Source organism: Mirounga angustirostris, unplaced genomic scaffold, assembly GCF_029215605.1.
Source record: "Mirounga angustirostris isolate CCGP_5_RB_7025 unplaced genomic scaffold, mMirAng1.0.hap1 SCAF_4, whole genome shotgun sequence".
Lineage (NCBI taxonomy): Eukaryota > Metazoa > Chordata > Mammalia > Carnivora > Phocidae > Mirounga > Mirounga angustirostris.
In genome coordinates this window covers 100,872,140-100,897,720 of record NW_026991712.1, presented here as the reverse complement: position 1 = coordinate 100,897,720, position 25,581 = coordinate 100,872,140, and the positions used below count along the sequence as shown (strand labels likewise).

The window sequence follows — 25,581 nt, the reverse complement described above, 5'->3', positions numbered from 1 at the left end:
GCGTGCAACAGGGGTAAATCAACAAGGTTGAATCTCAGGTGTGCAAAATATCACATTTCTTTATTGCCTTTACCTAAAGAAAAAAAATGGGTGACAGATTTCTTTAGTACATGTTGCTCATTTCACCTGCATTCATAACACTCCTGTGTGGTAAGTATTGTTGTTATCCCCATTTTACAGATAGGGAAGCTGTGGCTGAGAGAAGTTAACTAACTTATCTAAAGTTTCAGGGTTGGTAAATAAAGTGCTAAGAGTTGAATTTAAGACTCCTGTGTTTGGGGGCGCCTAGGTGGCTAAGCCGGTTAAGTGGTTAAGCATCTGCCTTTCGCTCAGGTCATGATCCCAGGGTCCTAGGATTGAGCCCCAAGTAGAGATCTCTGCTCAGCGGGGAGTGTACCTCTCCCTCTCCCTCTGCCCCTCTCCTTCCCCCTCCCTCTGCCCTTCTCCCTCCCCCACCCCCACCTTTTTCCCTATCCCCCTCATGCCCACCCTCTCTCTCTCTCTCTCCCTCTTGCTGTTTCTCAATTAAATAAATAAAATCTTTTAAAAAGACTCCTGAGAATTCTTAATCTCAGGAAACAAACTGAGGGTTGCTGGAGTGGTGGGGGTTGGGAAGGATGGGGTGGCTGGGTGATAGACATTGGGGAGGGTATGTACTATGGTGAGTGCTGTGAATTGCGCAAGACTGTTGAATCACAGACCTGTGCCTCTGAAATAAATAATACATTATATGTTAAAAAAAAGAAAAAGATAGTAGGAAGGGAAAAATGAAGGGGGCGGAAATTGGAGGGGAAGAGGAACCATGAGAGACTATGGACTCTGAGAAACAAACTGAGGGTTCTAGAGGGGAGGGGGGGGATGGGTTAGCCTGGTGATGGGTATTAAGGAGGGCACGTTCTGCATGGAGCACTGGGTGTTATACGCAAACAATGAATCATGGAACACTACATCAAAAACTAATGATATAATGTATGGTGATTTACATAACATAATAAAATTAAAAATAAATAAATAAATAAATAAATAAAAAGACCCCTATGTTTGACTTTTAAGTCTGCTGTGATTCGTTGCTTCCTTCATTAGAGCTACTACATAAGTGATATACTAACAGTGAGCACTCACTGAGCACTGTCTATGTAACAGCATTCTTCTGAGTCTTTCACATTATTTTGTCTGGTATTAATATACCATCCCAGCTTCCTTTTGATTAGTGTTAACAGGATGTATCTTTTTCTTTCCTTTTGCAGGCAGCATATAATTGCTCTTGCTTTTTTTTTTTTAAGATTTTATTTATTTTTTGACAGAGAGAAAGACACAGCGAGAGAGGGAACACAAGCAGGGGGAGTGGGAGAGGGAGAAGCAGGCTTCCCGTGGAGCAGGGAGCCCGACGTGGGGCTCGATCCCAGGACCCTGGGATCATGACCTGAGTGAAAGGCAGACACTTAACGACTGAGCCACCCAGGTGCCCCTGCTCTTGCTTTTTGATCTCTATCTTAATTGGGTGTTAGGACTTAGATTAAATGTGATTATTGATATGGTTAGGTTGAAGTCTAACATCATGATATTTATTTCCCATCTGTCCCATTCTTTTTTTGTTCCCTTTCCTCTTTTTCTGCATTTGTTTGGCCATTAATCAGTGGCTCCTAGCTCATCTCTGCCTAGAAAATAATAATAATAACAACAATGGTTAACACGTATTAAGTATCTATATTGAGCTAGTAACTCTTCTAAGCACTTACTTTTATTAACTCATTTCATCATCACATCTGTATAATAATAACATTATTATTATGCCCATTTTATAAATGGGGAAGCTGAGGCACTGAGAAGATAAGAGAGTTGTTCAAGATCACATGACTAGTTAAAAGGGCAAAGGTCAGCATCCCAACCAAGAAACCTGCCCCAGTACCCACAGTCCGGCCCACTCTGCTGTGTTACCTTTTTTCTGCCCAGACCCTCTGAACTTGGAAATTTACACCTGCCCTGAATTCTGTTTTTTCCCTAAGTTTCTGACATGCTGTACTCTGACTTTCAATTTGTATGATGAGAGGTCATTTCTAAACTGGTTGCTGAATAAATGAATTTTATTGAATAATTTCTTGGCTTTCTTGGTCCCAACCTCCCATCCTCTCCTGCTGCTCCCCAGCTATCAACCCCAGGAACGTGTAAAGTGCCCTCTCTTCACTTTCTTTCACTACTCTTCATATTCACAGCTTTTGAGCTGTTCACTCAAAACTATTTGAGTAATACCTCCTCTTCTATTAAATAATACCTCTTCTTTTCCCACTTACTCATTAGTTTCACAGCAGAGCCTTATTTAGAATAACAGTGAGGCAGACAGAGCAAGGAGATGCAGCTCTGCCAGAGGAAGATTAAAGTCCCCCGAGCTGATAGATGTGGCTCTGGGGTCCCTCCGACCCCTCTCACCTGCTTACAAGCGCTTGCTCCATACCTGTTTTCCCCAGTGACAGATGCCTTCTGTCTTAAAACAAGGTTGTTAAATTTAACAACACTTTCTGGAAGGTTTGGGGAACACTGAGGAATCACATTGAGAGTGAATGACTAGTTTTAGAGTCTCACGTTCAATCTTAAGTGGCTACCAACTCCCAAAAGGTGTCACTCAGAGGTAATATGGTGGCCTGGGCAGGGAGGAGCATCTCCCTCACCACCAGCTGGAATCTTAAGCCACCACCACATCCCATAGTCCAGGTTCTGCACTTCCTGGCTACAGAGGGAAGGAAACCCTCCATTCTATCTCCAAAGCCCACCTAATTTTTTGCTTCAGGGAGATTGAGAACATTCAGTTCCTTCAAAGAATATCCCCCGGACCCTGCTGACCCAGAGAATGTGGTCACACCTCCTGGCGCATGTGAAAACAATGGCGCTATTCAACAGTACGTTTCTTCAAGTCTGTCTAATCCTCCATAACATCATCTTGTGGCAACAAAATCCAGTCCACACTGGGTGTGCCAAGCTTTGTCCCATTCCTCTTCGTAGCATTTTCCCCCAAAAGAGGATAAGAGAGGGTGCCTGGGTGGCTCAGATGGTTAAGCGTCTGCCTTCGGCTCAGGTCATGACCCCAGGGTCCTGGGATCGAGTCCCGCATTGGGCTCCCTGCTCGGCGGGGAGCCTGCTTCTCCCTCTGCCTCTCTCTCTCTCTGTCTCTTATGAATAAATAAATAAAATCTTTAAAAAAAGGAGAAGAGGATAAGAGATCAGACCACCACATTCCCCTTGCGTCATACACTCCCCTAATTTCCTATGAGCAAAGCTAGGGCAAAAGGATGCATGTATCTCCCAGGGGCAAGTGAGTCTTATCAGAAATGGGGTAGCATGAGTTATGATTCACTGGGCAGTGTCCTCAGAGGCTTGAGTCTGCAAGCAACCACCAAATTTACATCATTAACCAGAAACCTTACTGTATTAAGTGGAAACAGCTGCCTTTGAGTTAATTTCATGGGCTCAGGGCTTTCCCAAGAACAGTGGGTAGGTACACGCATTGCTGTGCGTGAAGGAAAAGCTCGCCGAAGTGTGCTCTCCAGATTTTGCCACGTAGATGTAATCCTACTGCAGATGTGTCTAGCGGAGGCCCCAAGGGACAGTTCTGCGGTTTCCATAAATATTCAAATACATTTTCCACTAAACAGCTTCATTTAATGTAAGTACTTGCTTTTTAAAAAAATGAAAATAGGGGCGCCTGGGTGGCTCAGTTGGTTAAGCGACTGCCTTCGGCTCAGGTCATGGTCCCGGGGTCCTGGGATCGAGTCCCGCATCGGGCTCCCTGCTCGGCAGGGAGCCTGCTTCTCCCTCTCCCACTCCGCCTGTTTGTGTTCCCTCTCTCGCTGTGTCTCTCTCTGTCAAGCAAATAAATAAAATCTTAAAAAAATAAAAATAAAAATAAAAATAAAAAAAATAAAAAAATGAAAATAATGTGAAAAACTGAAGCTCAGAGAAATTAAACAACATCGCTAAATCCACAAGGCTTCTTAAGTGGTGACCAATAAACACGGTGCTTCCCGGGAGAAAAAATGCCAGGTCATGGGGAGCACTTGGGTCAGCAACAGAAGCACCCCCCCCACCCCACCCCCAGTCTCAATACATTGCCTGTGACCCGTAAGGTTATTTCTGATGAGGTGAAAAACTGAGGGCAGAGCTAGGGGAAAAGCTCCATCCAGAGACACAGCCACATGACTGCTTTAGGAGACAGAGCCTTTCCTAGAGAACAAGGGTGTTGAAAGTGATCAGAATGAAAAAAATCAGGGTCAAACACTCCAAATCAAATCATCCACAGATGCAGAAACCAGGATGCATGCATAGCAACCTGGGTTAAATGTGAGATTAGAATCTCAGATGCATAAGGACGGGGGACAACTTTGGAAGGAAGGAAGACGCAGCCCTGGGAGTCGGGAATAAGGCTGTTACCCTGAAGGCTCCAACGCAGGAAGGCAGAGGTGAGTGCCGAGCCAATGTCAGGAGAACCAGTAGAATATCGGGGAAGGAGAAAAGCAAAGGTCCAGGTTCATAGATCAGGACGGACTAGATAGAGACAGAGAGGCTAGTCTGGCACAGCTGAGTGTCTTGACAACCTTAAATCCCTAGAGCCACGGCAGAGGCACCTGGTCCTCCTGGCTCTGTCTGGCGGGTTGTGGGGGCCAGCCTGCTTGCTTCCCAGCAGGGTCCTGACACCAATCAATGGTGACCGATCGGTCCCACACAGACACCTTCATCGAACAGAGGGCACTCCGTCGGGCAGATTCGCTGTCAGCCTCGTATCTTACTCTCTGTCATAAAGCTCTTGTGTTTACCAGTGCATTAAATATAACCCGGCAACAGAAAATCCTCATTTTCATGCTTGAAATATATTATCTAATGGCATATCTATTTGACTTTTACTACATGCCTTTCATTCCTCTAAGTGGGGTAATTGACCTTTACTTTGCTACCCTGTGGATTAAAAGGCTGCACCACACTCTGCATTTGATATTTCCAGTCTTGCAGGAGAAGCGATTTTGATTTGCTTTTGTTGCAGAGCTGCTCTTGGGGTGGGCCCTCCAATGAAGAGAAACCTCGAGGCCCAAGACTGCATTGTGGCAGTTATTGTTACCATCATGTGGCTTTTATTAGAAAAAGCACAGGTCACTTCATTTCTATGGCCATCTCTATGGAATCTAAGGACTGTGGGCCCGTAAGACTTCCAGAACCTTCCACCACAGTTTCAGATGACATATCCTCACTCCCTGCCTCCAGTGATGTTGTTTAGGGATCAACAGCAGTCTTTTGATTTGGTTCAAGCACCCAAAGTTTAAAATCGTGCCCAAACTACACAATTTGTGTGAGAGAGAAAAAAATTAGTGTTACCAGTAAGAGCTTCAGTTCTCTGTCAACCACCTGTATGCAGATATCTTTTGTGTGATAATTTAGCACTAGCATTATATAGAACTCTATAAGTTAAGAAGTTGGAAGCCTTGGCTTTCTCTGGTGCCCCTTTAGCTTTCCTTCCCATGACCAAAATGATGACAAGAATAATTAAGACAAGGGGCGCCTGGGTGGCTCAGTTGGTTAGGCGGCTGCCTTGGGCTCGGGTCATGATCCCAGGGTCCTGGGATCGAGCCCCGCAATGGGCTCCCTGCTCAGCGGGAAGCCTGCTTCTCCCTCTCCCACTCCCTCTGCTTGTGTTCCCTCTCTCGCTGTGTCTCTCTGTCAAATAAATAAAATCTTTAAAAAAAAAAAAAAGAATAATTAAGACAATGATGATGGGGATGGTGATAATGACAGCCAACATTTACTATGTGCCAGGCACTGTTTTTTAAGTGCTTTGAAGAAAGTAATTTGTTATTCTTCATAATAACCTTATGAGTCAGGTACTATAATTCTCCAGTTTTACAGATGAGGAAACAGAGGCATATAAAAGTTTAGCCCAAGGTCACACTGCAAGCAAGTAGTAGAACCAGAATCCAAATTGAGGCATTTTGGATTTGAGAGACAGAAGATCCTACTACAAGTTTCGATCCTTATGCATTTGGACAAATTGAAGACACAACGACGGTATTTTACTAATTACTGTCTTATTTCTAGAGAATTCTCAGTCTGGATCAGTTAGCCCCTGGAGGTATAGGATTCCTTCCTGAACACCCCAGGAGGGATTCAGAACCCCAGGGGAAGACAGTCAATCAGTGAAACCCTGTTACATAAGGAATAAAACTCACTCTCATGTGCTAACTAGAGAATCAACAGACATGGACAGTGGGTAAAGGGAACTTCTTACCTACTGAGAAGGCAGTGAGTGATGGTCAAGGTCTTTGACTTAACAATCTCATAGTGTTCCTTCCTATGGTTCCTCTTGCAGTCTACTAATGCTTCTCTATCTTCCTAGTTCGAGGTCTCCCAAGACAAAGATCTGGATACAAATGGTATATTTGGGAAATAATTCCAGAAAGCACTGTGAGAGAATAGGGAATAAGTGGAGCAGAAAGGAGAAGTCAATCAGGATGCTATTCCCAGAAATGCTTCTCTAAGAAGCAAGGAAACTGGAGTATTTATCCTCAAGCATCCATTTCTTCATTGGTTGGGGGTTACTCCTGAGAAGTTAATTCACCTCTACCTTGTTCAAGCCAAGCACCAAGCATGCTGAGGCAAGAAACCAGGATCACTGCAGGGGCCATGATGCTTTTGCTACACACTTTTTTATCTTTCCATACACTAAGTCTTATCCTCCTTCTGTTCCTTCCTATCAAGTGACTTTGATAATCTGTCAAAACCAGAGCCAATATCTTTGGCAACTACAAGCAGGTTAGAAAGAGCTCAGTTCTTGAAACCTTGAAGAAAAAATTATTGGCTCACTCTGTTCAAAGTATTGGTAATGGGACTCAGAATGGGAGGCAGGGAGGTGTGTGGAGAAAAATTAAACCAGTATGTTTCCATATTAAAACAAGTTTGGTTTTATTTATTTTATAAATAAATAAATTTATAAAATAAATAAAATCTTCAAGAAAAATAAAAAATGAACACAGCACAAGCTCAAAAAATCTCAGCTAATTTATTATTTTATTATTATTATTGTTTCTCTGATCCTATGTTTCCCATATTTCCACAGTGAGGAAATGGGACTGGATAATTCTTTCAACTAGTATTTACAAAGAGCCTATTCCATACCAGGCACCATGAAAGGTTTTGTTCAGGAACTGGGGGTTCACCCTGCCCACCACCTGACCTCATGATGTTCAGTCCTGATCCCTTTCCTTCATACTTTGTTGCCTCACAGTGCACCAAAGTTTCTTCTTCTTTAGTTAAATATAAAACAAATGAGAAGACCTCATGACTCTAGAGTAGCTGAACTGAGACAACAGGTCCCTTCCTTATGTGGATTATTGTTCTAAGATTGTTCAGAAATAGTAGAATCTTAACCATACAATCTTATGTATTGTAAGTATTTAGTAAATATTTCATAATGATTGATGACGATAGTCAGGTGGGAACTAAAACTTAGCAAGTTGGCCTATTTATGAACTGTTCATGGTGGCACTTGACATGCTATCTCATTCCAAAGTTAAAATAAAGCCTAATGAAGTCATTCACTCTCATCTCTATTGTACACATGAGGAATGAGCCTAAGGTCAAACAAGTTAAAAGTGATCATAGAGATACTCAAATCCAGGTCTTTTCTAACTCCAAAATACAGCACTTTTCACCTTAACTTAAAAAGTCAGTTCATTTTACAAAAACAGAAACAAAAATACCAATTCATAAAAGTTGTGTAAAGTGAGAACCAGCATACTTTGAAATCATCCAGCATATTCTAATGCCCACCTCCTAATGATAACATATGTCTATTTTCCAAGTCTAAATCCTTGGCAGAAAAATCTGGCTGACCAGATTTTTCAAGCCAGGCCATAAATGTTGGGTTGTTGAACAATTTACATAATGACTGCTTTCGGGTGGTACATCCAGTCTAGTTCAATAAGCTTGGGAGGTGGTAGAATCATGGAGAAGTAACATGGTGTATTGTTTTAGGATCTTTTGGTTGTTAGTAACAACAACAACAACAACAACAAAAAACAGAATTCAAACTAGTTAAACAAAATAGAGACTATTTTGGCTCACATATCTTGGAATCTGGGACTCAGATTCAGACAAGCTGGCAGCATGGGCTACACAAAGTCATCAGGATGTTGTCCCTACTGCTTGGCTTTGCTCTCCTCTGTCTTGGCTTTCTTCTAGGCCGAGATTCTCCATGTTGTGGACAAGATGGCCATGACCAGTTCCAGGCCACCTGCTACCAGGTTAACAATACCATAAGGAACAGGACTTCTTACCCTCATATTCTCAGCAAAGGCCCCAGGAGTGATTTTCACAAGGATTAGGTCCTATTCCCATCCTCAAACCAATCACTGTGTCCAAGAAGATGGAATGGATTGGTAGGCTGAGCTCAGCCTCTCTGCCTTTCCTGGGAGCTGCAGGTTGGAATCCCCCACCTCAACCTCCCAGCCTGAGGATGAAAGGGGTGGTCCCACAAAGGTTGTTACCAAAGGAAGAAGAAGGAATAAGGAATTTGAGGGTGCAAAAACTGCAACAAGCCATACCCTCTACAGTTTAGATACTGCCTGAAGGTGGGGTCAGTCACGCAGCCAATGTAAGGCATTTTTCTTTTTTCTTTTTTCTCTTTCTAGGACGTCTTTTATTTTTTTTCTTTTTCTTTTTTTTATTAACATATAATGTATTATTTGTTTCAGGGGTACAGGTCTGTGATTCACCAGTCTTACACAATTCACAGCGCTCACCATAGCACATACTCTCCCCAGTGTCCATCACCCAGCCACACCATCCCTCCCACCCCCCTCCACTCCAGCAAACCTCAGTTTCCTGAGATTAAGAGTCTCTTATGGTTTGTCTCCCTCTCCGGTTTCGTCTTGGGCATTTTTCAAATACAGACCAAACCCTTCACATTTCAAAGAAATTAGCCCTGAAAGCCAGTGAAACCCACCTAAAGTGATTCAGCTGGTTAGTGATTAAACCCAGGTCTCTTGATCATATATCATTTGACTCTAAAATATGACCGTGATCCATGTTAAATCATGTGAAATTCCCCTTCTCATGATACTTCATGTCTCACACATTTGGTGCAGACCCCACCTCTGAATGTTTAATCATATAGATGGAGAGACTTTGATGATGACAATATTGATAAATCTCATAGACAACTATCATCCAGTTTTTTTTCCCTGACCATATCCTATCTGTTGGATCATTTGAGAGCTCATTGCTGTTCTTCATTTCTATTCTCAGAGTTTTTTGTTTCTTTGCTGTAGAGCCTTAGTTGCCAATCATAAGTGACACACAATTCAGGTCAACGGTCACAGCAAGTAAGATCAGCCTCTTTTAACAGATGGGTTTTTTCCTTTCCCTTCTATTTCTCTCTCTCTCTTCTTTCTTTTTTTCTTCTTCTTCTTTTTTTTTTTTTAATCTTTATACTTCAACTTTTCCAAGGCTTGCTAGCAAAAGTAGGCCACCAAAAAAGGGGAAAAAACAAAGGCTTTGCTAGGTGCACTCCTCTATTGGATATTATTTTATTTCTCAGAAAAAGGAGAATTGGAAGAAAGCTATTTCCCCCAATTTTCCACACCACCCATGGGAATCTAATTCAATTTCCTCTCAAATTCTGTAGTGAAAAGTAAAAATACAGAATAAGGTTGATCTCCTGTCTTCTTCTGCACAGGTGTGACTTGATTGTTTATTCTTAGTCATAAAACTGTTTATTCAGGCTGATTCATTTTTAATCAGATTCAAATATAATGATTTGAGGAAATAAGACCTTTTTTGAGTGGATAAGTGTATATATTTAAAAGACTTCAAAACTTCCCTGACAATTCTAACCTGATAGAACCCTGCGGTATCAGATGGTTCTCAGCTCTTGAGCCAGAGCCTTACTGAACTCTGTGGCTTTGCAAAGCACAAGAGAACTTTAGGTTTATTCCTGCACTATTTTTTCTTTTGTCCTAGTTCCTCCTAGAAAAAAAGGAGAATTACATTTTTTAACCCAAGAAGTGTATGAGAAATTATCATGGTATAGTTCACATCAATTGGAAGTAAAAAGTAGGTGGAAAAAAAAGTATTTCATTTATGTGGTTCTATAAAGAGGAAAAAAAGAAATCTAACTTAGCAGTTGTTGACTGTAAACCACAAAATGGGCGAGTATGTGTGAAAAGGACTTGAATACATCAACAGTCTTCATTATTGCTTCTTATGTCAGGAATCTATTCCGTTTCTAAAAATAGGAAAGCTCTCTTAAGCAGAGTGGGGCTTGTTTTCTTCAAGTGAGAGCACATGGGGAGGTCGGCAGGCCGGGGCTCGGTGTGTAAGAACACCATCAGGCCTTAGTTTCTTTCTAGGTTCCAGCTTGCCCATCACTGAATGAGCTCCCATTCTTATGGCCATAAAGCCAGAAGGCCCTCTAGTATTTCTGTCTGGATCCCAGATAAGAGAAAGGAAGAAAGGGCAAGGTGAGAGGGGTTAAAAAAAAAAGTAGAGGAATGATTTCTTGTCAGCTGCCCCTTTTAAAAATCTTTCCAGAACACGCCTCCTAGTGACTTCTGGTCACATCCCATCGGTCAGACTATATGACATGGCCAACTTTAGAGTCAAGGGAGCCGAGGGAATGAGTATTTTAATTTTCCCATGTGTTTTATAGAGAGAGTCAAGAGAGAAAGGGATGTAAAGGACTTTTAGATAGCCAAGCCGTGGATTTGCCATCTCTCTCCATAATAATAGCTAACATTTCTTGAATACTTACCATCTACCAGAATCTGTGATATATACTTTATATGGACTACTTCAATTAATCTTCGTAGCAACCCTATGTTATTGCTACTAATAACAGTCCATGTTATAGGGAAGGATACCGAGACTCAGATGGAGACACCCACCAAGCTCATGGTAGAACTAGGACTTAAACTCTGACCCTTTGTCTCCAGAGTCAAAGCTCTTAACGTCATGTTATCCTATCTCTCTTATAGAATCTGGTTCCTTGAACAATGATCATCTCTATTTCTGGGACTGGAGATCCCTAAATTTTCTGTTTTCTCAAAAAGAATTAGAATGTAAAGGTTCACCATGCATATCTTAAATATCTAGGGTCATCTATTAGTTGTTAATGGGCCTTGGGTTGGTTTAGTTTAAATTTAACAAGCTCTTTACCTCCCAATCTCTAGATTGATTGGTTGTGCAGAGAACAGTGGCAGTATCCGTTGAGATAATTATCTTGTTATGTCTTTTACCCTTCAGCACCTCTTATCTAACCAGATTCCTCATGAGTGTAATAAACAGCTCACAGGACACCATCCTATACCTACTCCAATCTTGGACAATGCATAATCTCAAATTTATAAGCTGCTATTTTTATTTTATTTTATAATCATGGTACTCTAGTCTCCCTGGCAAGCTTCAGAAATAGAAAAGGGCTATTTTTAATATTATCTGAAAGAACCAGTATTTTAGTGAGTCATGTAATCTGATGCTTCACTATGGGTAAGTTTAGGGTTTCCAGTAAGGTTTAAGTGGAACTTCTAGAGGGTTTCTTAAATGCCATAAGGATGTCCAAGTCATTAGTTGCGTAAATGTACAAGAAGGATTTCTGGTCCCTGTCCCATCAGTTCTGGGGGCAAATAAATTATGTATATTTTAAAAGATGGTAAGATTCCAGTGTCTGTGAAGAACTGATAAAGATCTCAGGCTTTATTTTATACTCCCAGAGAAAACTGTGTAACTGTATATTTCTTTGCTTAAGAAAATCTAGGGGGCACCTGGGTGGCTCAGTCAGTTAAGCACCTGCCTTCAGCTCAGGTCATGATCTCTGGATTCTGGGATCAAGCCCTGTCTAGCTCCCTATTTAGCAGAGAGTCTGCTTCTCCCTCTCCCTATGCCCCACCCCCGCTCATGCTCTCTCTCTCTCTCTCTCTCTCACTCTCAGTCTCTTTCAAATAAATAAATAAAATCTTTTTAAAAAATCTAGACCAATCACTTTTCAAAAATAATTCTTCCAAGAACAAAGTTCAGGAGAGCAAAGCCCCCATCAACCAGGGGCCTTATTTAGCTACTTGGTATATTGCAAAGGAACGAGCACAAAAGCTATGTGGAAACCTGCCCTCTGGGTTTGCAGGGCATATAATAGAGTACTAGCACCCCTCTTTCTTGTTTGCTTCTTCTATAATACAGGAATGCAAACACAAGTTAGATGTCCAGCCTCTTTGTTGGTCTGTTGTGTGTGGCTGCTTTCCAAAAATTGTTATAAGGAGATATCTATTTCACATTGAACTTCGGCCATCACGTAGTTTATAAAAATAAATCTTCTGACAACATTTTTGCTTACAAGTGGTAACTACTGTCAGACTCCAGGTTTTATTCATGAAGGAAGGAATAGAAGAATGCTGGAAAGATTTAAACCCCCTCTTTCCTCATGGGATCAGGATTAGATCGGACCCATCTGATAGTTGAAGAGCTGGTCTTTTGCTGTAAGATAGAAGTGATAATAGCAATAGCTTATATTAAATTATTAAGTGCTTCCTATGTACCAGGCGCTGTGTTCAAATATAAGTTCAGATGTGTGTAAGAGAGACTCACATTAGCAGTGCCTTAAACAAACTAGAAGTTTATTTCTGTCTCCTTTCTTTTGGGAATTAGGTGCTGCACAGCTGGAATGGGGGCTCCATCTGGACCCACCTTCCTCTGACGGCAGTGAAGGCTGCCCAATGGCCCAGGTTCCACTATTTGTGGTTACTGCCATGGTCCATGTCGTCCAAGGTGGCTTAACAACATGTTCATGTTCCATGAAGTAAATTAGAAATGGAGGCAGGAGTGCAGCCCAATAGAGTATCACAGACATAACTCCCACTAATAGGCCAATGGTGGAATGTAGTCCCATGGCCATCCCTAGCTTGAGGAGGTGCTGGGAAATGTAGTCTTTTTTTTTTTTTTTTAAGATTTTATTTATTTATTTGACAGAGACAGAGACAGCGAGAGCAGGAACACAAGCAGGGGGAGTGGGAGAGGGAGAAGCAGGCTTCCCACTGAGCAGGGGGCCCGATGTGGGACTCGATCCCAGGACTCTGGGATCATGACCCGAGCCGAAGGCAGCCGCCCAACAACTGAGCCACCCAGGCGCCCGGGAAATGTAGTCTTTATACAGTGTGCACCCAACTAAAACTGTAGTGGTGTGGAAAAAGGAAGAATACGTTAATTACCAGTCTCTGCTACCTTGTACTGTATCATTTAAGGCTCCCAACAACCCCTCAGGTAGGCATTTTATGATCCTCATTTTATAGAAGAGTAAACTGAGCTGAAGGAACTTGCCTAAGTACCTGCTAAAGCCAGATTACTAGACCTCAGGGCCCAAACTCTTATCCACTGTTTTCTGTCATCTGTTTTGGACAAATACCATATTTCTTTTAGTTTATTTTTTCATTTATTTAACATACAATTTGGTGGGTTTTAGTATATTCAAAAAGTTGTGCAACCCTCACCATTATTGAATTCCTGAACATTATCATCACTCTACAAGAAAACCCCCATCCATGAGCAGTCACTCCCCATTTGCCCCTCCTCCTAGCTCCTGGGAATCATTCATCTACTTTCCATCTGTGTAGATTCTCCTATTCTGAGTATTTCCTGTAAAGGAAAGCATACATTCTGTGGCTTTTTGTATCTGGCTTCTTTGATTTAGCAAAATGTTCTCAAGGTTTATCTATATTGTAGCATGTATCAGTACTTCATTACTTTCCCCCCCCCCAAATAATAGTCCATTATATGGATATATGACATTTTGTTTATCCATTTATTAGTTGATGAATGTTTGGGTTGTTTCCACTTTTTAACTATTATGAATAATGCTGCTATGAACATTTGTGTACTGGTTTTTGTGTGGGCATGTTTTCAGTTCTCTTGAGTAAAGACCTCGAAGTGGAATTGTTGGATCATATGATAACTTTATGTTTACCTTTTTGAAGAACTGCCACATTGTTTTCCAAAGTGGCCACACCAGCTTACATTCCTACCAATAGTAGATGAGAGTTCCAATTTCTCCACATCACTGTCAACATTTCCTATTGTCCCTCTTTTAAAATTATAACCATCCTAGTGGATGTGAAGTGGTATCTCATTGTGGTTTTAATTTGTACTTCTCTAATGACTAATGAGGATGATTTTTTCATGTGTTTGTTGGCCATTTGTATATATCTTCTTTGGAGAAATATCTTTTAAGATCCTTCACTCATTCTCTAACTGGGTTTTTTTTTTGTTTTTGCTTTTGTTTTTTGTCCCTTTTATTATTGTAGTTGTAACTGCTCCTTATATATTCTGGAAATAAATACCATTTTGACTAATAAGTATAAACAGCTTTTAATATAGTTAAATTATTTATTATATGATCTATGAATCTGCCGGTCAGTAGACTTGACAGAATTCACAAACAAAATGTCAATTCAGTTTGTGAGTACAGCTTGAGCCTTAGTGCTAGTCAGGTTTAGGCCAAAGAAAGCCAAACTGAATATAGGTGGAAGAGAGTTTTGCACAAGGATCATGCCCCATGATTTTAGTTTTGCTGTTCATCAGGATTTTGACCCACTGGTGACTCAGCAGTGCTTCTCAACCTTTACTCTGCATATAAATCACCTGGCCATCTGGTTAAAGTGCAGATCCTTCTTCAGTGAGTCTGGGGAAAGCCTGAGATTTGTAACAAGCCCTCGGAGTGATCCTGAACGGGCTGATCCAGGGACCACAATTTAAGTAGCAAGTGTTACAGTGGAAGTATCATATCACTGTTTAGAACCACAAGTCTAATTCTCTCCATGAACCAGTTTGCTTTGTTCTGCCTCAAATGGAGCGATGTCCTAGAATGAACCTGGCCTTTGGAATTGACTCTTGACTACCACTTACCAGAAGTGTTTCTTTCAGCAAATAGCTTTACTACTCTTCGCCACACTTTCCACATCTGTAAATTACAGGTACTTATACCTCCTTCTCCCAGCGGTAATGAGCATGAGGTGAAATAACATACGGGAGGCACCTATCACAGTTCCAGGTGTATAGTGGAACGTGGTAAGTGTTTCCTTCTTCCGCCTGCCTTCAGTGATAGGGGCTGTCCCTCTGACCCTTCACTGCAAATACAGCATTGTCAGGGGAGAGACAACTCAGTGTTACCACCCTATTTTCCTATATTGTCAGGATTAGATGGAATATTGTTACCAGAGTCCAGATCTTGGGCCCCACAATGGTAGAAATGAAGCCAGACCCAAAGGTCAAAGGCGCAGGCAAGGCTGTATTGAAGCTACAGCTCGAGCTGCACAGAGACACCGCACCAACACACAGCACTTAAGCCAGCCTCTCTGAACAAACTGGAAGCCCTGCCCATATAAAGGTCCCCTGGAAAGTTCCCACTCAGGTCCGCTAGGCTACTAAGGGATAGAAAAGTGCCTTGTCCTGATTGGTTGGTTTTGGCAGGCAACTCAGACAGCTTATTGGTGCTTTTTGAAGCGGGGGTCTTTCAGGTTTGTGGAGCCAGGTTGTTTCTCTTCCTACAGGATAGGGCTGCGGCTGTTGTTTTTTAAGTTAGGCTTGTGTGATGGGCCGCATCCCGGTTCTGCAAGGTCAGAGAGGAGGGTTAGCAATAACAGCCCACACGAAGTGCCCCAGGCGCATGATGTTTCTCATGTGGGGCTTGTTCCTATGGTCCCTGGTGGTCTCAGTGGTACCCTTTTTATGGTCTGTAGTTAGTTTATGTGCATTTCATCTTATTTACTCAACAAATTGTATGTTCTTGGAGATTAGGGCTCTATGTCATCTTCTGGTTTTGAATCCCATCGGCCTTCTCATGGCACTATCCAAAGAATTCGTTATGAATTAAGGCTTACAGAATGAATCAGCCCATTCCAGTGATGGTAGTAGGAGTAGTAACTATAGAAATAATAATAACTGAAACTAACATTTATTAAGAACTTTGTGTCACGTACTGTCCTAAGGTCATGCGTACATTATCTATTCAATTCCCAAAACTGTTCTTTGAAACATACCCATTTATTGTCCCTGTTTTCCAGATGAGTCAGCTGAAGCCTAGCCATACTTAGAAAGACAACATTCCACTTTTGGTGGTAAGAGCAGAGTTCTGGAGCCTGGCTGCCCACGGTCTAAATCTCTGTTCCATCTCATACTAGCTGGGAGAGGTGGGTTTCTTAGACCGTCAAGATGCAAATGCATCATCTGTAGTTAGTGCTAATCCCACAGTACTATTGTGAGGTTTGTACAAAATAATGTGTGAAATATGCAAAAGCGCTAAGCACAATGCCAGGGACTTGGAAGTATGCAGTCAACATTAGTTCTGTTTGTTTGTGTGTTTGTGAAGTCGCTTATCCAATGGCCTCACAAGTCAGTGGCAAAGGTGGGATTTGAACGTGGGCCGTCTGATTTCATAATCAATAACTCATAATTTCTAAATAATGTTGCTGCAGATCCCCTATTGCAAATAATGTGTTGAGGTGGAAACCAAAAATTCATGTGTCAGAGTGAAAAGAGAAAGGTCAAGGGGCTGCAGAGGCAGAAAAAGTATGTGAAAAGCATTTTATAATTTATCACCTTTTGAAAAAGACATCTTCAAAGCTCCAGTCTTTGTGCTAACTCATTTTCTAAAAGCATTTGTGTAGCTGCTGACAATCCAAGGCAGGGGGTGCAACCAAAGGCTGATGGAGGCTTTGTAAGGCCTGAAACTGACACCCTTTGGGGCTGGAGGGGTGCTCTCATTAAGGAAACACCTTCACTGATTGAAAAAATGCAAAAATATCTCATTTGTGAGAATTATACAAAAGCACATGGATGCATGGCTAGGTCTTCCCCAAGGCCTTGAAAGGGCCCTGATGCTAAACTTCATTCACTTCATGGTGAATCCTCCTCTGGCACAAAAGTAGCCCAATCCCTGACTTTCAAGGCAGCAAGCCTGGCTTCCCTTCCTGTTTTGCTTCAGAAAGGGTCAGTTCCAAACTTCTCTGTCTTGGTACCTCTATTTGAAACACTAGTAATAGATTATATATATATAGACCTCTAACTCACAGGAAATTCTGGTGGATAACATGCTTCCCAGAATAAATATATTAAATTATCTTTAAAAAAAACAGGCAGACTGTATGGGTTTTTCATACCTACTGGCAGGTGGCAGAGATCTAAACGTTGGAGCCTTTTTATAAGCAAGATTAAATTGACTCATGACAGCTGGTCACTAAAATACAGGAAGTGCAGACCTGGTTGAAAGCAAGAATACACGGGTTTTCATCACTTTCATCACAGAATAGAGCTCACTCTTTTTGTAAGTCTGTCTTAGCAATGCCCTTATTTCACAGTGTGTGCAGTTTGTCACTTACCCACAAGTGGATCTTCCAAGTACAAGCAAGTCAATTCTATCTGCAGTATCTTGGTGTGAGTTCTATGTGTGTAAACAGAATTGGCGAATAGGCTTGGCTCTCCAGAACATCAGATCTTTCACTGCTAGCAAAGCCTGTTAGGTCTCCATTCGTGCAGCTCTTCCCCCCCCCACTGTGACAGTAGACGTGGGAGCAGGATGACCATGGAAGTGGATAATGAATCTGTCACAGACAAGTGCATGCCACGGAAATCTGCCCTCCACCCCATTGCAACGCTGGAGGTCACAGCCCCAGGAATTGAGGGCAGTCTCCCAGCATTATGACATCCATTTTTTATTTTTTTCTGCTGGAGGAAAAGCTACTCTGGCAGGGCCTCTAAATAAAGAATTTCAGCATCTGATTGGAATGGGGTGATGTGAACAGACCAAACTGTGGATAATGAAAGGGAGCCATTTTCCAATACCGAGCAGTGTTGTGATACCTCGGCATCCACTCTCATGTGCTCAGCCCAGGCACAACAGTCGACATGAGGATGGAGGAAAGACAGCCACGAAGCTGGGCTAGGTCAACAGATTTACTGCTGGGGAAGTTCCAGTGTCCGCCAGGGCCCAAGCAACATTGCCAAACTGCCCGAACCAGGCCAGTCATCCCTGCATGAGAAGTTGAAGCCAAAAGACGCACATTCCAGAATAATTATGCCATACAAATGCTCTGCTTTTGTTTTTGTTTTTTTTGTTTTTTTTCTCCTCTAAACTGTGTTATTTTCCTGAGTATTTCAGACATTTTTTTTCTTGTGTTAGGTTTCAGGCATTTGGCAAATTCTCTGGAGTTTAAATTAAATAGTGTTTACAAAGTCTTACCAATTTTATAGAGTTCCCTTTGCCCATTATAAGGTTAGTTATGAAAACCAATGATAAGGGCATTTGGCAGTTTTTAGCACACATCATGGACTGTTTAATTGAGTGCAATGCCTATTAATTCTCTATTTTTAGTCCATTACCATGCCAGACATAGTAGGATGGACCCATGAAGTTCTGCCTTTCAGAGAGTCTACTTGCTTATTAATCATTTGTTTATCAGTCAAGTGTTTTTTAAGTACTTATTATGTGCTGAGCACCCTGACAAGTGCTAGGGATGTAGCACTAAATAAGGCAAACATGACTGTGGCTTCCAGGCATTTACACTCCAGTAAAGGTGAGAGAAGAAGAAGCAATGACAACACGGTTTATGTCTAAGGCAGAGATGGCTTTATCATGTGACTGGCCTTGCCAGGGTCACAGGAGCACATAGAAAAGGCATACTGGTGGGTCAGAGAAGCACTCCGATAGTTGACCAGTGGATGGTTTTTGAATGTCATTTAGGAGCCAGGCACTGAAATTTACAAGCTGACACCTGAATGTTAAGAATTTTGCAGATAAGAGAAGTAGAGGTAGTAGAGTAGAATGTTCCCGGCAGAAGGAAAAGTTTATAAGATCACCTGAAGTGAAAGTGTGAAGAATCGAGTAGTGTTGCTAGTGGTGCAGATGAGACCAGATTAAGGAGGAGACACCAACTTCGAAGGGACTTGGAGTCCACGTTACAGAGTTTGGACTCTATTTTAAGAATAGTGACAAGTCGTTGAGCATCTGCCTTCAGCTCAGGTCATGATCCCAGTGTCCTGGGATCAAGCCCCGCATTGGGCTACCTGCTCAGCCGGGAGCCTGCTTCTCCCTCTCCCGCTCCCCCTGCTTGTGTTCCCTCTCTAGCTGTGTCTGTCAAATAAATAAAATCTTTAAAAAAATAAAATAAGGGGCGCCTGGGTGGCTCAGGTGGTTAAGCGACTGCCTCCAGCTCAGGTCATGATCCTGGAGTCCCTGGATCGAGTCCCGCATCGGGCTCCCTGCTCGGCAGGGAGCCTGCTTCTGCCTCTAACCCTCCCCCCTCTCATGTGCTCTCTCTCTCTCATTCTCTCTGTCTCAAATAAATAAATAAAATCTTTAAAAAAATAAAATAAAATAATAAAATAAAAAAAAGAATAGTGACAAGTCTTGCAATGGTTCTAAGCCAGGATGACCCCAGTATTTTTGTGTAAAGGATTATTTTGACTGTTGTCTTGAGACTGGGCTAGGGAGGAGCATGAGTGGAGGCAGTTAAGTCTGTTCAGAGGCCATTGTAATAAAGCAGATCAAAGATGATGGCGATCTCAACTAGGGTGGTGGCAATGGCTAGAACTGTATGTATTTGAGAGTTATCAAAGAGGAGGGATCTCAGAACTTGGTGAGAGACGGAGCAATGACAAGTTAGATAGTCTAGGAAAGAAAGAGGGAGGCATTCTCAACCAGCTCCCTGAAAGGTGATGCAATGTACTAAAACAGAAACCCCAGAAGGAGGAGTAAGAGAGGCAAGCCTCAGAATTCAGTTTGGGATCTGTTGAGTTTGACATGCCCAAGAGAGCTCCATGATGGAAATATAGATACAGGATTTATCAACATGTCGATCAGATAATCTTCACCTGGTAATAATGGAGGGAAGGGTTCTATGGATCCCTCTGGGTAACAGAAAATCTCTGAATCCCCTAAAATGTTTTCAAATGTTTAAGCTTATTTTGCATGTGCTTATTATTTCAGGGTGGGGGAAGATTATGGGAGTTTGCTTTAGAATACAAGTTTGCTATAACTCAAAGGCATTAAGGATCACAGAGGAAATTGAAGGGACAACCTGTATTAAGAGTGTCCAAAGGGGGCACCTGAGTGGCTCAGTTGGTTTTGCGTCTGTTTTGGCTCAGGTCATGATCCCAGGGTCCTGGGATCAAGCCCCACATTGGGCTCCCTGCTCAGCGGGAGTCTGCTTCTCCCTCTCCCTCTGCCCCCACCCACAGCTTGTGTTCTCTCTCTCTCTCTTTCACTCACTCTCTCTCTCTCTCAAATAAATAAATAAAATCTTAAAAACAAACAAACAAAAAAAAAAGTGTCCAAAGAGAGTCACTTAGGCTGACAGTGCTGGGCCAGGACCCCAAGAAGAGAACATAAAGAGAACACAAAAAGAGGGTTCTGAAAATGAGCTTGACAATCCAGCAAGGACAAAGTGTCAGGGGAAAAGGAGTGGTCCACAGATTCAAATACCGCTGGGAGGTCAAATAAGGCAAAGAAAAGTATCCATTGGATTTTCAACAAAGAGGTCATGGATGATCTTGGCAAAAGAGGCCGTGGTTGGTGAGAAAGAGAGAGTGGGAGGTAAAAAATGGAAAATTCAGGTATAGGAAACTCAAGAAGGGAGAGGAGAGTGTTAAAGAGGTAGCTGAAAAAGAAGACCAGGGTACAAGGTGGGTAGTTCTTCCCTTAGGATGGGAGAGATTTATGCAATGAGTCAACATTTTAAAAGCTTAAAGAGCCTTTAAGCACCAGCCAACCAACCCAAATAAACAGAAGCATTTAAGGAAATCAGAAGATCGAGCTCAGGGTGTCTACAGTGAGCAGGATAGATAACAGGGAAGAGTGGATTGAGTTGAGCCTTGAATGATTAGCTTTTGAACAGGTGAGGATGAGCCATTAATGAGAAGAAATCTGAGAGAAATAAGACTAAGCAGTCACCTATTTTTCTTTCACCTTCTATTGTTATTCAAAGAATATTCTCTCAGCAAATATAAAGTCTTTAAAATGGAAATGGCCTGTAACTCAGAAAGTGACTACAAGTATGAAAGTATTAACAGTTAAAAGATATTTAATCCAGGGTGCCTGGGTGGCTCAGTCGGTTAAGTGACTGCCTTCTGCTCAGGTCATGATCCCGGAGTCCCGAGATCGAATCCCGCATCGGGCTCCCTGCTCAGCGGGGAGTCTGCTTCTCCCTCTGACCCTCCCCCCTCTCATGTGCTCTCTCTCATTCTCTCTCTCTCAAATAAATAAATAAAATTTTTTTTAAAAAAAGTTGCTAAAGTAGGGGGGCCTGGGTGGCTCAGTCATTAAGTGACTGCCTTTGGCTCAGGTCATGATCCTGGAGTCCCGAGATCAAGTCCCGCATCGGGCTCCCTGCTTGGCGGGGAGCCTGCTTCTCCCTCTGACCCTCCCCCCTCTCATGTGCTCTCTCTCTCTCTCATTCCCTCTGTCTCAAATAAATAAATAAAATCTTAAAAAAAAAGATATTTAATCCAATTTACAATTACTACTTATATTCTTGGTCTTCCCATATGAAACAAGCATACTCTTTGGGGTCATATTGTGCATTTCCTCACTTGGAATTTTTAACACCAGATAGGGTGCTAAGTCAGTATAGGCTGTTGCTTCTGTCACCTAGGTTTCTAACATCTTCCACATATAAAAACACACCCATAAATAAAGGTGCTAATGTTGGAACGGGAAAGATCCTTTCATAAGCAACTTAACACAAGTGACTCCCTGCATAGAAGAAACTCTTATAAGATCTAGCTCATAATTAAACACTATTTCACTTAACTGAATTATTTTTCTCTTATCTTTTTAGAAGACTGTACACGTTAATTTTAAAGGTTCTGTCTATGTATCTAAATTGAATAGGTATTGTTTAAATAGTAGCCTTTCAGCTTATTACAATTTATAACTATACAGAGGGCAGAGTATAGCTACAAGTATTGCAAATTGTAGCAGACCCCTGATGAAGGAGAAGTGTGATCTTATCCAGGGAGGTTTGTGGGGGGCTGGGGAGTGGGCATTAATTTAGGGGCTACACCTTTTAGTTAGAAGAGAGCCCAGTAATAGTCTCAGTAATGGTCTTGGACATTCCTTCACTTCCTTGCCGTAGTATGGGTCTGTGTTCCAAACAGATCATCTGTGTACAAGACAGAAACTTGGATGTCACTATACAGACATTATAGAAACCAACATCAGTTGGTTAAGCAGACGCTTAACAACTGAGCCACCCAGGCGCCCCCCAACATCAGTTCTTAAAGAATCTTATTTTCCTACCTAAGAAAGACTACTGTTACTTTTTCCAATTCATGACATCCCCCACAAAGGAAAGCAAATGTAAAACACTACCAACTTTCCTTGTCTTTATGAAATTTGGCTTTCTATATTTTTGTCCTAGTTCTGGAAGAGGCCAGACCAGTTTAAAAATGCACACACATCTACACACACACACACAGGTCTGACAGGTCTTGATCCTTTATCCACCGTCTCGGGTGTCCTAGTTCTCCCCTTTGTGTGGACACATCGCTTCCTGCATACACTGTTCTGGCCTCTGGTCATGGTCATCCTGTCAACCTAGGTTTTACTTTCCCAGGCGGCCTGTGGGCTTGGGATGTTACAATTTATAACCTGCTACCTCAACAAATATCCAGTGGACCTTTGCAATTTTACTGTGCAAGACTGGATAGGGGAATGTATTTTTGTGGAAATTGCATATTCTATTGTTGCCTCTCATATATCACAGCTCTCTGCACAAGCACCAAAGGCAAGGCATTTGCTAATGACCTCAAACCCCTGCCACCTACAGTCTTTTTTATTTTCTAGGCTTCTAAGTCATTGGGACCATTTCTGAACGACCTCTGTAATTACCTTATTTGCCATGACTAGGAAATCTAAGGACTACTCAGATTGATTAGAGGCCTTGGTGGGAAAAACTTTTGATCTGGGGTAATGTCATTTTAGAGCCCAGAATGTGGGCACTATGATTATGATCTCTGTGGGTCTATAAAATAAGCCTGAATAGCAAATCATCTTCATGGTTATCTTTCCTTTCAAACAAGTAAGAATTGTCTTTCTGGTTTAAGGAAAAACGGAAGATAACATTGCTCTTCAAACCCAGACGAAATTGTCATAGATTTGCTAATATTGCCAGAAAACTGCTCACTGGTGGCAATATTTTGGACACCTGTTGGGAAACCCTTGATTTTGTAGCACATTTGTCTTACGGGAACTTCAGGTCCCCACTGAGCATAATGACTGGTATTAGGATTCCTCAAAGTGTGGTATGAGACAGACTGTGTCCTAACCCCACTCCTCCCCCCTTGTTGAAAAGGTTCTGAGGGTAGGGCGTACAGACCTACATTTTGCCCAGAGCCTCTATGGAGCGCAAGCACTGCAGGGTGTAGGAGCTACCACCCCAGGAGATGGATGGGTAAAGCCTCCGTGGTCGCTAAGACCAGCTTGACTTACAATGGACTCTTGTCTCTCCTCTGCTTAGGTGCAAATGCAACCTCCACGCCACTGTGTGTGTGTATGACAACAGCAAATTGAGCTGTGAATGCGAGCACAACACTACAGGTCCAGACTGTGGGAAATGCAAGAAGAATTATCAGGGCCGACCTTGGAGTCCAGGCTCATATCTCCCCATCCCTAAAGGCACTGCAAATACCTGTGAGTAACTTTGCTCTCTAACACTGTATTCTGTGCAAGGTGAGCTGATAGTTCCTCTCAACTTCACTTGCAATTGTGCTTCTACTCTTACGGTTATCCTATTCTTCTCCAAAATGCAGCCAAAGCTTTAGTTTCTATTTCACCACTTGTAAGCACATTTTCACACTCAGATCATCTGTTAAATTCAGTCTTCCAACATTCACATCAAATGTGTTGGGAAATGATGGAAATCAGGAGAGATTTTTTTCTAAGTGGATGAGACAAGAGATATTTGTTTTCCTCCCCCAAATTAATTTCCTATTAAAATAACAACAGCCTGGGGCACCTGGGTGGCTCAGTTGGTTAAGCGACTGTCTTCGGCTCAGGTCATGATCCTGGAGTCCCTGGATCGAGTCCCGCATCAGGCTCCCTGCTCGGCAGGGAGTCTGCTTCTCCCTCTGACCCTCCCCCGTCTCATGCTCTCTCTATCTCATTCTCTCTCTCAAATAAATAAATAAAATCTTTAAAAAAAAATAAAAAAATAATAAAAAAATAAAAAAATAAAAACAGCCTTCAAAACTCCCAACAGGAACTTAATTTTAGCCATAAGCAACTCGGGAAATTCTCTAAATGTTTCTAATCCCATTTCCCCTACTGGATAACTTGAGGGAAGCTTTGTCCAGAAGATGCTTCCCTGTCTGATTTTGACTATGGCCCAACTTTGCCCGGTGAAATAATTGGCTTTTTCCAAATGCCAGCAGCTGAGGTCATGCCTGGCATGGATCCTGTCAGTAGAAGCCACCTTCCGATACGGAGCATGACTGCAGGCCTGCAGGTATACAGTAAGAAAAGGAATGTCCAAGTTCAGGTGAAAAGAACACAGGCCTTATCAGTGCTTCCAGGAACCATGAGAGATGCCCCATTACCATTCATGTGCACTCCACTAAAATCCCTAAAGATCCAGAGGAAAACATGCTCTGACATGCTCAGGGAGAGACATGGTTATTTCCACAATAAACTGCCCAATTCCATGGATGGACCCATTAGCCACTTGCAAAAGCCCCAGGTTTGCCCTCTTTCAAAAGTAGAGGAGGGGTGAAGTTGAGAATATACCCATGAAGTGAAAAGTAACAGAAATAGCGGGATAGTGAGCAGCAGGAGAATGAGGGCTCGAAAAGCCACTGGCTCTGTGCGAGGCTAAGAATGTTATCAGGTTCTTCAAAGCAGCAGCTGTGAGAAGACAAAACCTAAAAACTAATATCACAGGATCCAGGACCTTATCAAGTTAAATGTAAGAGTAATGGAGCGAGTAACAAGCCATGAAGTATGGGGGCATGAAATTATGATAAAATTTCTATGAAGCAGAAAAAAATATTCTTCAAAAGATTAAAAAAAAAAAAATCCCTATTTGCAAGGGTATTCAGTTTCTTTCTGTGTTAAAGAAAAAAATGGACAGTCTAGCTCCTAAAATTAATACATAAAGCTCTGTTGAGCAGAAATGTTGATTTTTTTAAGGCGATTTTATTAACAGAGACTCTTTTGGCTGTCCTCAATTGTTCAGGCCCATAGACTCATGAATTCAGTAGGAATCATGAGGTTATTTGTTGGTGAACCCCTCTGGCTGGCTACCAAGAATCCCTATCACCACACTTGTCATATTTACTTTAAAGGTTTCCCTAAGTGAAAGCAGCTCCAATTTCATTTTCAGTGTCTGCTGCTTCTTTAGTGGGACAGGACAGAACCGAGGAAGGTTCACAAACACTTGCTAGCATTCTGGCTCAACCTCCGGGCCGGCCAACTTGTCAAGGCGACCAGAAAGCCAGGTGGGCTGAACTGCGCTTCATTGGCTTCTAGTCTCACACGACTGTTCTTCTACCCATAACTGAGCTTCAAAGTCTTGT

At 42.1% G+C, this 25,581-nt stretch overlaps 1 protein-coding gene across 2 annotated transcripts in view; it reads left to right on the top strand.

Moving 5' to 3' along the window:
- NTNG1 (netrin G1) overlaps positions 1-25,581 on the top strand; it is a 310,825-nt gene that overhangs the window by 201,536 nt on the left and 83,708 nt on the right. For both annotated transcript variants that reach the window (XM_064588730.1, XM_045897077.3), the window contains exon 3: positions 23,529-23,701. In XM_064588730.1, the coding sequence (XP_064444800.1) occupies positions 23,529-23,701 (173 nt within the window). The remainder of the gene's footprint in view (positions 1-23,528; positions 23,702-25,581) is intronic.